This window comes from Passer montanus, unplaced genomic scaffold (genome assembly GCF_014805655.1).
Source record: "Passer montanus isolate IOZ18808 unplaced genomic scaffold, ASM1480565v1 scaffold60, whole genome shotgun sequence".
Classification (NCBI taxonomy): Eukaryota; Metazoa; Chordata; class Aves; order Passeriformes; family Passeridae; genus Passer; species Passer montanus.
The window spans coordinates 294,174-306,268 of NW_024371038.1; the positions used below are offsets into that span (position 1 = coordinate 294,174).

The following is a 12,095-nucleotide window of genomic DNA, read 5'->3' on the forward strand; positions in this document are numbered from 1 at the left end:
GCAGACAGTAGCAGAAGTATAGGCCAATAAATAACAGAAGTATCCCTGGTTTTGCAGCAGACAGAAGGCTTTAATTTATTCAGAGAACAAATCACAGTAGTATAAATTCCCTGAATTACTTGTCTCAGAACTACCTCTACAAAATTCACTTATTCTTCATCTCTTCTCTGTAACCCATGAATTAGGATTGACAGCTGCTACAGTTGCTGTTGGTTTTTCTTAAAATCTCACTCTAATGGAAATATGACCTCTAAATAGATAAAAAATTATTATGGTTACCTGAATGTCAGCTTTTAAAACTGTAGATATCCTAACCAAGTGTCTTTAATTTGAAATCTTAGAAGTGTGTGTAAATTGCTCAGGTTTTATAAAATACAGCCAACAGTGCAGCAAAATCAGTGATTTGAATGTGCAAAGCTATAATTTAAAGCACAAATACACTATTCATGTAGTTATTCAAGTAATTCCTCTTCTTGGGGAAGTGCTGGTGGGCCTGGTAGCACTTCTGTGTACTACAGCAGTGGACATAACTCGTTTTGTTCTTAGGTTTAGCCAAAGGGGGGGGCAAAAGGTGACCATATGCACAGCAGGTGAAATTTTTCATAAAGGAATTGTCAAAAGTTTTTGGAGTGTTATCAACCTAGTATGAAGTTCTTCTCAGTTTCCTGGCTTATGGCAGCATTTTACTGGGAGGAAATGAAACTGAAGAAAACAACTCTTCTCAGGGAAATTAGTCTATCTTTTTCTCACTGCTAAATATGACCTTGGTTAGCTTCATTCTCAAGCAATTTCTCCCAATATGTACTCATTTTATTTTGTAACAAATAAATAATTCTGTCTTAATTGCTGCTCATTTGAGTATAAAATAAAATTTTCATACAGCTCAAAGCTGTGGGAACCATCATGCAGAAGATGCACTAGGAGAAGTCTTGTAGGAATTACTTCAGATTCAGCATAAGATTTTTGCTAAAGAAACACAAATTTAAAGAAATTTGTTACAAAATCCTACAACTCAGATTTTCTCATGCTGGTTAGTGTACCTGAGGTGTGGCACATACAAACCCCTGTACTGGGGATATTACAGAGAGGTCTGTGAGGTTTGGGGCCACATTGCCTTCTCCTGCTTCTGCAGCCTCCATCTACACCACACACACAGCAGCAGCACTCTGTCCTCCACGGGAGGGGCTGTGTGCACATTTTCACATTTTACACACTGAGCACAGTGGTTTTCTCAGCAAGCTGGGTGAACATTTCACCACTTCAGCCTGGGTCTGAAGCCACTGGGTGTGAGTCATTCCAGACTCTGCTGCACTGACTGAGCCACGGGGGTGGGAGTGGGGTGGCATTATTTGTGCAAGGGCTGTGCAGGGGACCTGGCTTTGCCCTCTGGAAACGGTGGTGGATGAATTCCCACCACCTATCCATGTCCATGTTTGTGTATATGCAGAAATCCCTGACTATTTCCAGTCAGTTCTGCAGGGATGAGCCTTATAATGATATAAATAAGCAACTTTATTTTTTTTTTTATTTTAAAAAAGAGGAAAAAGATAAAAATAGTTAACCGATCAACTCAGAGAGCTTTTGTCTCTGAGTTTGCTCAGCAGAGAGGCACACAGCATGTTCTGACTGGCTCTATCCTAGTTTGATTACTGTATAAAAAAGGAAGTAATTTATAATAGAGTTCTTTGAATATGTTTGCTCCACATTTCATGAGGTAGCATGAATTATTCTAATAGCTGTTGGTGCTGTGCAGCTGTGGAAAGCCACTGATACAAGGCAGATTATTTTATCTTGGGTTATGTGGTATTCAGGAGTATGGGAAGAAGTGGAGCAATAGAGAAGTTGATGTACAGCTGGAGTCAAAGGCTAGTCTATTACTTAAGTTCAGACTTCTGTTATTCAGTTTGCTGACAAACAAAACTAACCCCTGAGAAGATCAGCCAAGCTCTTTCCCTTTTAGTAACCAAACTCCCTGACCTTCCTTTTTTTTTCTTCCTCTTCCTCGTGACTGTTTTCCTGCATTACATTTTGACTATCTCTTCAAGGTTAGGTGACTGTTCACTTTTAATTTCCAAGCTAATTTTTTGGTTTTTGTTTTTTGGGTTTTTATTTTCTGGAAAAAATAATAGTAGTCTAAAATTTATTATTATTATTATTATTACTCTTCAAAGACATGAAGTTTAGTAGATCCTCACAATTAGAGGCATTGTAATAAAGTTCTTCTTTGTATGAAAATGCATTTTCTTTCATTGTTAAGCAAATAGTTGTTATGTTTCAGTTTCCTTAAAAATACATCCGAATTAATTTTCTTTACTGCTTCCTGTAGCCTTAACAGAGGAAGCTTAGAGTCCACCAATTGCTCCTAAAATAATTAAAATGGAAACACTAATGTTCTTTGTCTACAATAGCTCTTCTAACCAAAATAATTTCCTTGAGTCACAAGAAAAATCTCTCTGAGAAGTAAAGCCATTCAGCAGGATGTATGTCTCTAAAGATGGAAGGAATTACTCATTGTTGTTATTATACATTATTCAAAATGGCACATTTTTTCAGTCGTTGTCTTTGCATTTTGTTTTCATTTTGTTGAAGTAGTGTCAAATCAGTCTATACTTGGTACTTGATACAGCTGTCTCTGATAGTGGGGACAGTTAAGGTAGCATAGATCTCCAAATTTTTAAGCAGAGCCTGAACTAAAATATTGCCCTGAAGTCTTCTTTTGGACTTTGGCTAATTAGTATTAATTAACTTTGTTGTCTTATGGATTGAACTGCCCAAGTGTGAAGAGAGTTAGCACTGAATGTAGTCCTTTAGTATGAACTTGCAAATTAAATGTAATTTTAAATTAATTAGCTTGCTTTCTTTTCCCATTACAGGTGCAACAACCGAACACAGTGTATAGTAGTTACTGGGTCAGATGTGTTTCCTGATCCTTGTCCTGGAACATACAAATATCTAGAAGTTCAGTATGAATGCGTTCCTTACAGTAAGTATAATCTTTTTATTCTTGCTCACTTCCTCTGGCCCTCACAATTGAAGCTGGAGTGCTGTTACATGGAAAAGAAGCATATGTTTATGGCCCATGGCCCCATTATGCATGCAAAGCACTTGCAGACTAGGGCCTCCAATTAGCTTCACAAAGTGTGGAAGGAAGCCATGGTGTGATGCTGGCCAAGTGTCTGTCTGTGTTCTTAAGTGTTTGGCTTTTAAGGCTACTGTTTTTCCAGAAAACAAACTCAAATTAGCTATTCAATAGGCCAGATAGAAATTTGTACTTTTGCCCGCAACCAGTTGCTGACAAATTGGCTTGGCTCACAGACTTGTAAAGCAGGAATTGACTTCAATTTTAATCATGATCTACTTGAAAGGCTACCTGCTGCTGTGGTGACTTTGGGTGCACAGCAAAACCCAGCACTGACATTCAGAGGCAAGTGACCCAGTTGGGGGACATTGTAAAAGGATTTTGTGCTTCGTTATAAATGAACGCAGATTCAGAGTGAATAATTCATTAATAAGGTACTCACACTGCGTTCTTTAAAAGCAAAGGGGAAAAGAGTGAGAAAGAAATGTTTGCTTTTAATTGAAAGACAAAATGTCAGTTGTGTCTTGAATCAGCTAGCAAAATAGAGTTTTTCACTGAAAACAAAGTAAATAGTGAAATCATGATGAGATAGAAAAATGTGAAGTTGTGGCTATTTCAGCAGTTTTGTACAATATTCTTTATAATGCCAAAGTTCAGTAGCTTTAGACATACTTCTTATTTCCTTGCAATAATTAATGCTTTTTTTTATTGACATGTATGCGTGTTCATGAAAGTTCTGCAGATTCGACACTTTAACTGGTTTTGCTTTCTTGTAAGGTCATTCTTTGCAGTGACTTCTCCCTCGTCCCGTAACTCAACAGAGAAATAGCTGTGCTTGCAATGGAATTTGAGCAGTGCACTGATCATTCCCTTGAGTTATTATTAGGCATGAGTTTCTTGATCTGCAGTAATCCTTAACCAAAGTCGTATTTTCTGTTGGTACAGGAAACTGGCCAAGTCTGAGATGCAAAAACACTGTGGTGACAGTATATATTGAAAAAGGAAGGAAATGAGTTCTGGCATAAGCAAAGCCATGCCAAAACTGTCCATACTGTTTCCTGCAAAATTTAGAATTCTGAAACTGAAAACTACTTCGTACTGCTTCACCATACTGAACCTTCACTGTTGTTAAAGGCCAAGCACAGATCATCTGTTTTTTCTTCATTTCTGCTGTGTCATTGTGAAATGGTTGCTTGCTGATTTTTTTCCCTGTACCATTTGTAGGTTTGGAAGCCTACTGCAAACAGTGATCCCTAGTACCATTCCTCCTGTGTGTAGTATTGGTGGCTTGTTGTAACTGTTCTTCTTGTGCCACTTTTGAGGACTGATGTCTTACCCCAATCTAACCAAAGTTTTGTTCCACAAAGACCACTTCTGCTTTAGCACTATTTTCATTTCCAAATTCTCAGAAAGAGGGCAGTGCATCTGATTCCAAAACCTGAGGTCAGTCAAGTGACAAGAAGTTACATTTCCAGTTCCAGTAGGCTAGCTCATAGAGGAAAAAATGTAATGCAAATAATGTTAAAACATAATTTCTTATGCTGTTTTAGGAAGAGAAGTGTGGATATGTTCTACTGATTGGGTATTGCTATCTCCAGGAATCTTTTCTTTTCCAGTTTCAGAAGTATAGTGCCACAGCGCGGCCTACCCTGTACTCTAACTTGTAGTTACTTTAATTTTAAAGTGCTTGTTTTTGTCAGTTGCATTGGCCTACCCTTTGAATTCTGTAATTCTGTGTCTATCATAATTCAGGATTCTGGATACTTCCCTGTTTTTTCAAAGTCTATAAGTTTCGGAGTTTGTCAACTGCAGCACGTACAGTGATGACACTGCCCAATTCCAGAACTGTAAGATGCATCACCTGTCATTACCAGCAGTCATCAAAAAGATTGCCAGTTACTAAAATGAGTTTTGAAGATTGGTTTCAAATCACATTGTGCTTCAGTAGCCATTTTGATTGTTTACTCTCTTTCTTCCCTGTCCCACAAAGCCTATCCTGTTATTTTTCCAAGTCTCTTTTTTTGATGCCTGCTAAACTCCAGTTACCAAATCTAAATTTTATTTCCTTACTTGTTCCAGAGCTCCTGATCTCAATTTACAGAATGACTGAAATCATTAGATTTGCAAATAGCAGCTGTATCAGTGTAGGAGACTTCTTAGGAAGGTAGGATGAGCTTTTGTGGGCCCAGGAAGGGAGGAGTTTAGTGATCACAGCACTTCTAACCAAAGTTCATTTATTTCATTAATTTCATCTTCAGTTACTGCAAGACTAAAAAATTTGCAATACTCACTGTGGTAGCTTTCAGTCCATGAGAGATGACAAACAGCAATTTTAATAGGTTTTGTGGTGAAAGGTGAGAGTTCTTACGCACTGGAGTTGCTGTCACCCTTGTACAAAATGCAGTTTATGAGCTCCTCTATGTCTTGCTGGCCTCCAGAAATACATAGCTGCTTTGCTTATTTGAAAGTACTTCATTTTGCAAATTTAATTAAGTTTGAAAGTACTTAATAAATGCTTCCTTTTTTGCATCTCAAAGTGAAAAAAAACCCAAAAAACCAAACAACAAAACATTTTTTCAGATACTCAGTTGGATCTCGAACAAAAATTCCAGACAAATTTGATAGGCATTGCTTTGTCCTGAAATAATAAGAGTGCTATCAATTAAATTACAAAGAGATTGAGAGTACTATACTTGACATTTCTCTCACTTGTGCTTCACGATGTATGTTGGCACTTTGACTAACAGAAGCCAACCCTTTTATAAAGAACATCAAAAGTGCCATTTTGTATATCTGTGCATTTTTATTTTAAGCCTATTTTGGACTCAGGAATTCAATAGAAAGCATTTTAAAGTGTTTTATTATCTCTCTCTGTGTATTGATTGGTCTTTGCAGCATTTGTTTATTTCAATAAGCCCATCTGTCCCTGAAAAATGTACAGCTGTACACCAATGCATGCAGAGCAGGCATGCCAGTAATGATTTTAGTTATCCCTATCTTTTTCCCCCTGTCTCCTATTACTAATTCTAAGCAGGTACTGTATCAGTATTGCTCTTTGGTGAGAAATAATGCATAGAAGTTCACAAACAGAATCATCTGAAAGTCATTAATACTAATGGTGAAACACAAGAATTCACCTCAGAATATATCTTCTGTTTACTCAGATAAATCCAGAATTACAAATTACAGAAAAATGGGTATTTTACCTGAAGATGTATAATGGTACAAAGGCTAGGAAAACTACTGCTCATTTTGAAAATATTGACACCCTCTGGTTCCCCTGTAAAGTTTTGGAATTGTTTCCTGAAGAAACACTAGATCAGATCAGCCAATATCATTCCCAAAATAATCATATGTAATTTTATTAAATGAAACTGAAAATCCAAAACTTTATATGAAACATGCAAACACATTTTTCAGGATAATATCGTAATACTGAAAATGTAATAGCTGTGCAAATAGTTTTGATACACTTCCCTGGTATCAGCAGCTACTGTTGCACAGCTTGGTACATCTGTCATTTTCCAGGTCATTTTATGAAACCAAGGGAGCATACTTCAAAGGCCACAGAGTATATGAAATAGGTTTTATTGCAAATAATTATTGAAAAGCTATTTACTAGCTGGGCTTCAGCTATATATCTTTCTGTAACTTCCTTAAAACTTCCTGGGGGAAAAATTGCTGTAGTAATATAACTTTATTAATTGGCTTCGGTTTATGTCTTCCGTGTATGGTGGCAGGATGGATGTTTGCTTTAAACACAATACTGTCCTTGCATACTAGCTTGCTGTTTCGGGCTTAATCGATGATGCTGGGGAATATCTGAATGAGCTAATTGTTAATTTTTTCTTCTTTTTCCTCTTGCTTACTGTGCTTTTGCTTCTTTTTTTCTAGATGTTTTTGCTTATTCCTTCTAGTCTGATTTTGCAGTTATAGACTAAGAAGTGGCAAAAGTTCTCAAGATTAACATTCAGGAAAACAAATAAAATACAGCCTAAGGAGACCCAAGAGTGCAAGCTGCTTTCTTTACAAGAAAGAAAAGCAGGGAAATGTCTGGGGCAAAGATGGGGGAGGTTTAATAATCACATATGCAAACCTATATAATTAATATACTGAATTTTGTATTTCTAATTATCAATCAATACAGTATGTATATGTGCACTTGCACATATATGATAAATTAATATGTTTCTTAAAAAACAACTTGATTAGTATTATGCTTTTAGAAGAAGAAGAGTGTACATAGCATGTATTAGTAAAGTAATTAATTATTTATTCAGGTTCACTAAGTGAAACTACATGTCAACATATCTGTATTCCCTCCTTAATCTACTAAAATGATTGATCCATGTTCATTTGAGTAACCGTAGAATCTCTCTCCTGCTAGGTTGTCCTGTTGTCTGTTTCTCTTTATCCAATATAGAGCAGTTCTTATTCTCCCTATATTTAGCGTCTGTTACTAATTTAATCTTTTAGACTAATAGTCAATTTATGTTAATCTTCTTTCTTTTTTCCTTGCACTTTTTTATTTTTCTTCCGATGCTTAAAATAGAAGTGGAGCAAAAAGGTAAATAACGTATACAGTCCAAACCCCAGCTCCTTGTTATGTGCCTTATGGATGTTAACCTCTTCCCTTCCCCTCCCCACAACACTCTTATATTATGATAATCAGCAGGATCTCATAAGTACACCTCATAAAGAAGTCGACTGTTTGCAATAAAGTGACTTGGCTGCTTAAAGTAGGTGGCGGGGTATAGTGTCTGAAGTACTTGGGCTGGAGGGAAGACTCCCTTGCTTTTTTCTCTCCCTTTCTCTTTGTCTTTCTTTCCCTCTCTTTCTCTCACCCTTGGGTAAATTCTTGTTAATCAAGTGTCATCTTGCCTGGCTTCCAGAACCCTCTCCATAGCATGCCATGGTTACAGGGTTTCCTGGTCTGTTTCATTCATTGCTTTGGTTGTGTTTTGTTTTCTCTGCTCCTAATTGCTTTCTCTATATACCTGATGATTTGTTTTGTTCCTTTATTTTTAATCGAGGCACCTCCTTTTTCAGCCTCACCACTTCTTAAAGTTCTAAACAAGTCAATGTGATTTTTTTTTGGACTGAAATGACCTAGCACACTGCTGCACACCAGTTAAAAGCTCTGGAGCGTTAATGTGTACTCACTAAAAGTCTGAAACGAAAATGCAAGAGTAGCTCTACATTTTCAGCTGTCTGTGTATGCCATTGAGCCTTGGTCTGTACTAGTGAAAACAGTTCCCATCCACTTTCCATACTGGTACAGCAAGAACATGGTAACTTTAAGAAAAGTGGATGATAAAGGGTGATAATTGCATTAATTATAACATAAGGTATAATCCAGTGCCAATTAAATTGATTTTTTTTTCTTCCTGACACAGTCATTATGATTTACCTACCTTTTTGGTTTTTTTCTTTTTTTCTTTTTTTCATTTTTATTATGAGATGGTCTTAATTTGACGTAATTCTTGTCTTACTTCTCTCTGTGACTGTTAGTTTTTGTTTGCCCGGGGACGTTGAAAGCAATTGTGGACTCACCGTATTTATATGAAGCTGAGCAAAAAGCAGGTGCTTGGTGCAAAGATCCTCTCCAGGCTGCAGATAAAATATACTTCATGCCATGGACTCCGTATCGCACGGATACTTTGATAGAATATGCTTCTTTAGAGGACTTCCAGAACGGACGCCAGCAGACGACGTACAAACTCCCAAACCGAGTGGATGGTACTGGATTTGTGGTGTATGATGGAGCTGTCTTTTTCAACAAGGAAAGAACTCGGAACATAGTAAAATTTGACTTGAGGACTAGAATTAAGAGTGGAGAGGCTATAATCAATTATGCAAATTACCACGACACCTCTCCCTACCGATGGGGAGGAAAGACTGATATTGACTTGGCAGTTGATGAAAACGGCTTGTGGGTAATTTATGCTACAGAACAAAACAATGGGATGATAGTAATTAGCCAGCTGAACCCCTACACTCTGCGCTTCGAAGCCACCTGGGAAACGACCTACGACAAGCGGGCAGCATCCAATGCTTTCATGATCTGCGGTGTCCTGTACGTGGTGCGGTCGGTGTATCAGGACAACGAGAGCGAGACCGGCAGGAACGCCATCGATTACATCTACAACACCAGGCTGAGCAGAGGCGAGCACGTGGACATTCCTTTTCCCAACCAGTACCAGTACATCGCCGCAGTGGATTACAACCCCAGAGACAACCAGCTGTATGTGTGGAATAACAACTTCATTCTGCGATACTCCTTGGAGTTCGGCCCACCTGATCCTGCCCAAGGTAAGAATTTTTTTTTTCTCATTTTTGATCTCTTGATGTTTCCATTCAGAGAAATAAGTTACGATGCTTTTGGTCTTAGATTTAGCTCATGACAGAAGGGCGAGGCAGGGTTTTTTTATCTGCGCTGTGCTAAGCTGAGCAGCATTAGAGCAGTGCAAGACAAATTTGCAGAACCTGTGAAGAAAAATAGGATTACTTTATTTGGTTTACAGGCTCATGCTGTTCATTTTTTTGCTTTTTTCTTTTTTTTTTCTTTTTTTTTCTTTTTTTCTTTTTTTCCTTTTTTTAATGCAATTGCGTAGCTTTTCTGTGGTTGAGAATGAGTTGGGGAATTATTTACTTTATACCATCAGTCAGTTTGACTCCAATAGCTAAACTGAGTTGGAGTTGCTTCATGCTGAGCCAGAAGCCTGTTCCCATCCGCTCAGTGTTACCTGCCTTCTGAATTGATTACAGCACACACGCAGGCCTTTTAACTTCTTGGCGCCAGCAGTGGAGAGCAATGTGTGCTGGGAGGTCCCAGAGGAGACATATGGGGTTAATGTGCAATACCAAGCATAAGTATTTTTCTGCAGCCTTATTTTCACAGTTTCTAATGTCGGGTTAGACAAGATTGTCTGACATCTTTTTAGTGGATTTCTCAGTAAGCCCCTTACAATTGCATTCCAGCTTGCCAGAAGTTAGTACTACTTCCTAAAATGAAAGATACTAACTGTCAAAAGGGAAAAGAAAAATGGAGGACTTTAGGTGTCAGAAATCCCAAAAAATGACATGAACAGGCACAGCCACATATTAACATCTACAGAGGAAAGTAAATATCAGGAGAAATGCTCTGTGGCAGAAGATATATACAGCAAAAGCTGCTTTAGCAATGAAGGTAATACTTCACTTCTCTCATCTAACTGCTATGCATGTTTAGCAGCCATTTTTTCTACTTCAAGAAACTAGTAATAATGGCTTCTCCACATGAAAAGTTGCTGTCCTGCTTCAGCAAAGCTGATTCATGCACAGCAGTGCAAACTGAATTATACACTACAATTACAACAGCACACATATAGCTTTTCCAGATACAAAACTGCATATAAGGCAGCAGAACAGGGTGGTGTAGAACCCATACCTTAGTGATCTCCAAAGCCATGGATGATCTGTCCACTCTCCTACAGACCTCCCTGACAATACCTGGCCAGGCTCAGGCAGGTTACAGGTGTTTGGGGAACTGGCCGGCTTTGCTCTCTGTACACTGAGCAAGTCCATTCCTCAGGGAGGCTTTGGGGCTGCCCTTAGCAGAGAGATAAACCACCTATGTAATTAAAAAAAAAAAATTAAAGCTTTCATTTTCATACATTCTCATGCATGCTACTTTCATTCAGTTCAGCTGAGACAAAGATGCATTTTAAATTCTCCAAAGCTTTAAGAGTAAGAGGAAAAGATGGAGGTGCAGGCTCTAAGTAGCTTTTGCAGTTCAGGCAGCTGCTGTGAATGTGAAAAAAGCTAATCTTTAAATCACTGCATAGAAGAAGAAGAAGTGTAAAAGGAAAGCAGGGGCAGAAAAGGCTTTGTGGAATCCTTTGTTCACTTTAGTAAACCTCCAGACATCTCCAGTAAGGCATTTCTTAATGTTTTTATTATGAGAGAGTCTTCAAGATCTTAAGTTATCGTGTATGTGCTGGCCACATCCCATCTGCTCTCAAAACCGTGTTTGGGCATCCACCAGCACCCTGTTCTCTTCCTGGGCTCCTTGCTGGCATGCAAGGCAGGAGCTGAAATTTTTATTCCAACAAGAACTAGGCGAGAATGGGTCCAGGGCACACTGCAGGGTGCTTGCCTCTCCTCTGAGCTATTTGTCCATTCACCCATGAAGACAGAAAAGGAATATTTCAGTAAGTTATGAGTTTGGGTTTTAAATGCATTAGGACATCAGTAAATATCTTTTGATTCTGATATTTTTAAAATATAGAAAACAAATGAAGACACTCATTTCATTTGAGCATGTGATGCATACATTCACAAACAGTATTTTTCCTTGGATAAAGCCAATACCCAATATTTTAATTTTGTGGGGATATGTACATTGCAGATCTAAGAATATGTTTCAGGTCATTTCCTCTTTTGCCTAAGCCAATTGCCTGTAGTTAGAAACTACTAAATGAAAAGAAGAATTATCTAACATAATTGTCCTTGAGATGTACTTCTATAAAAGCAAGAAGAAATTATTTATGGTATCTACTTCTATATTTATTTCTGTTATATTTCCAGTTCCTCTTTGTTTCAATATAAATTCTGTATAAATTGCAGCTCAGTCCTTTGACTATTATATAAAGGATCTACATGTGTAACACACATTCGGATTTTTTTATCTCATGTGGAATTAGATCAGCTTTTAAGCATGCTTGAGGAATGGTGTTTTCGTGCTTTTTTATTCTAATTTGGTTTGGGGTTTTTTTTGTCAACTCAGATTTCTTAATCATCTACTCAACAACGTAAGCTACCATAACATTCTGTAAGTCACCTAACACAAGAACTTTCTTTCAGTGTCCTTTGCAACAGTACTTTAATATCAAGTATTTAATGGTGTCACAAGGTCAGTGTCTCAAAATTGGAAGTCATGGCCCTTTCTTTTCAAATGGTTAACTTGGGACCATTGTGGAAAACCCGTAATCTGTGTTCCCTCCGTTGCCAAGTGAGAAATAATGATAGATAAGAC

The 12,095-nt window shown here is 37.8% G+C and overlaps 1 protein-coding gene across 17 annotated transcripts in view; it reads left to right on the plus strand.

The window, feature by feature from the left end:
• ADGRL2 (adhesion G protein-coupled receptor L2) overlaps positions 1–12,095 on the plus strand; it is a 309,215-nt gene that overhangs the window by 255,909 nt on the left and 41,211 nt on the right. For 12 of the 17 annotated variants that reach the window (XM_039727088.1, XM_039727105.1, XM_039727087.1 and 9 more), the window contains 3 exons: positions 2,874–2,983; positions 7,632–7,646; positions 8,591–9,391. In XM_039727088.1, the coding sequence (XP_039583022.1) occupies positions 2,874–2,983; positions 7,632–7,646; positions 8,591–9,391 (926 nt within the window). The remainder of the gene's footprint in view (positions 1–2,873; positions 2,984–7,631; positions 7,647–8,590; positions 9,392–12,095) is intronic. The other 5 variants (XM_039727094.1, XM_039727099.1, XM_039727090.1 and 2 more) reach the window with 1 other exon arrangement.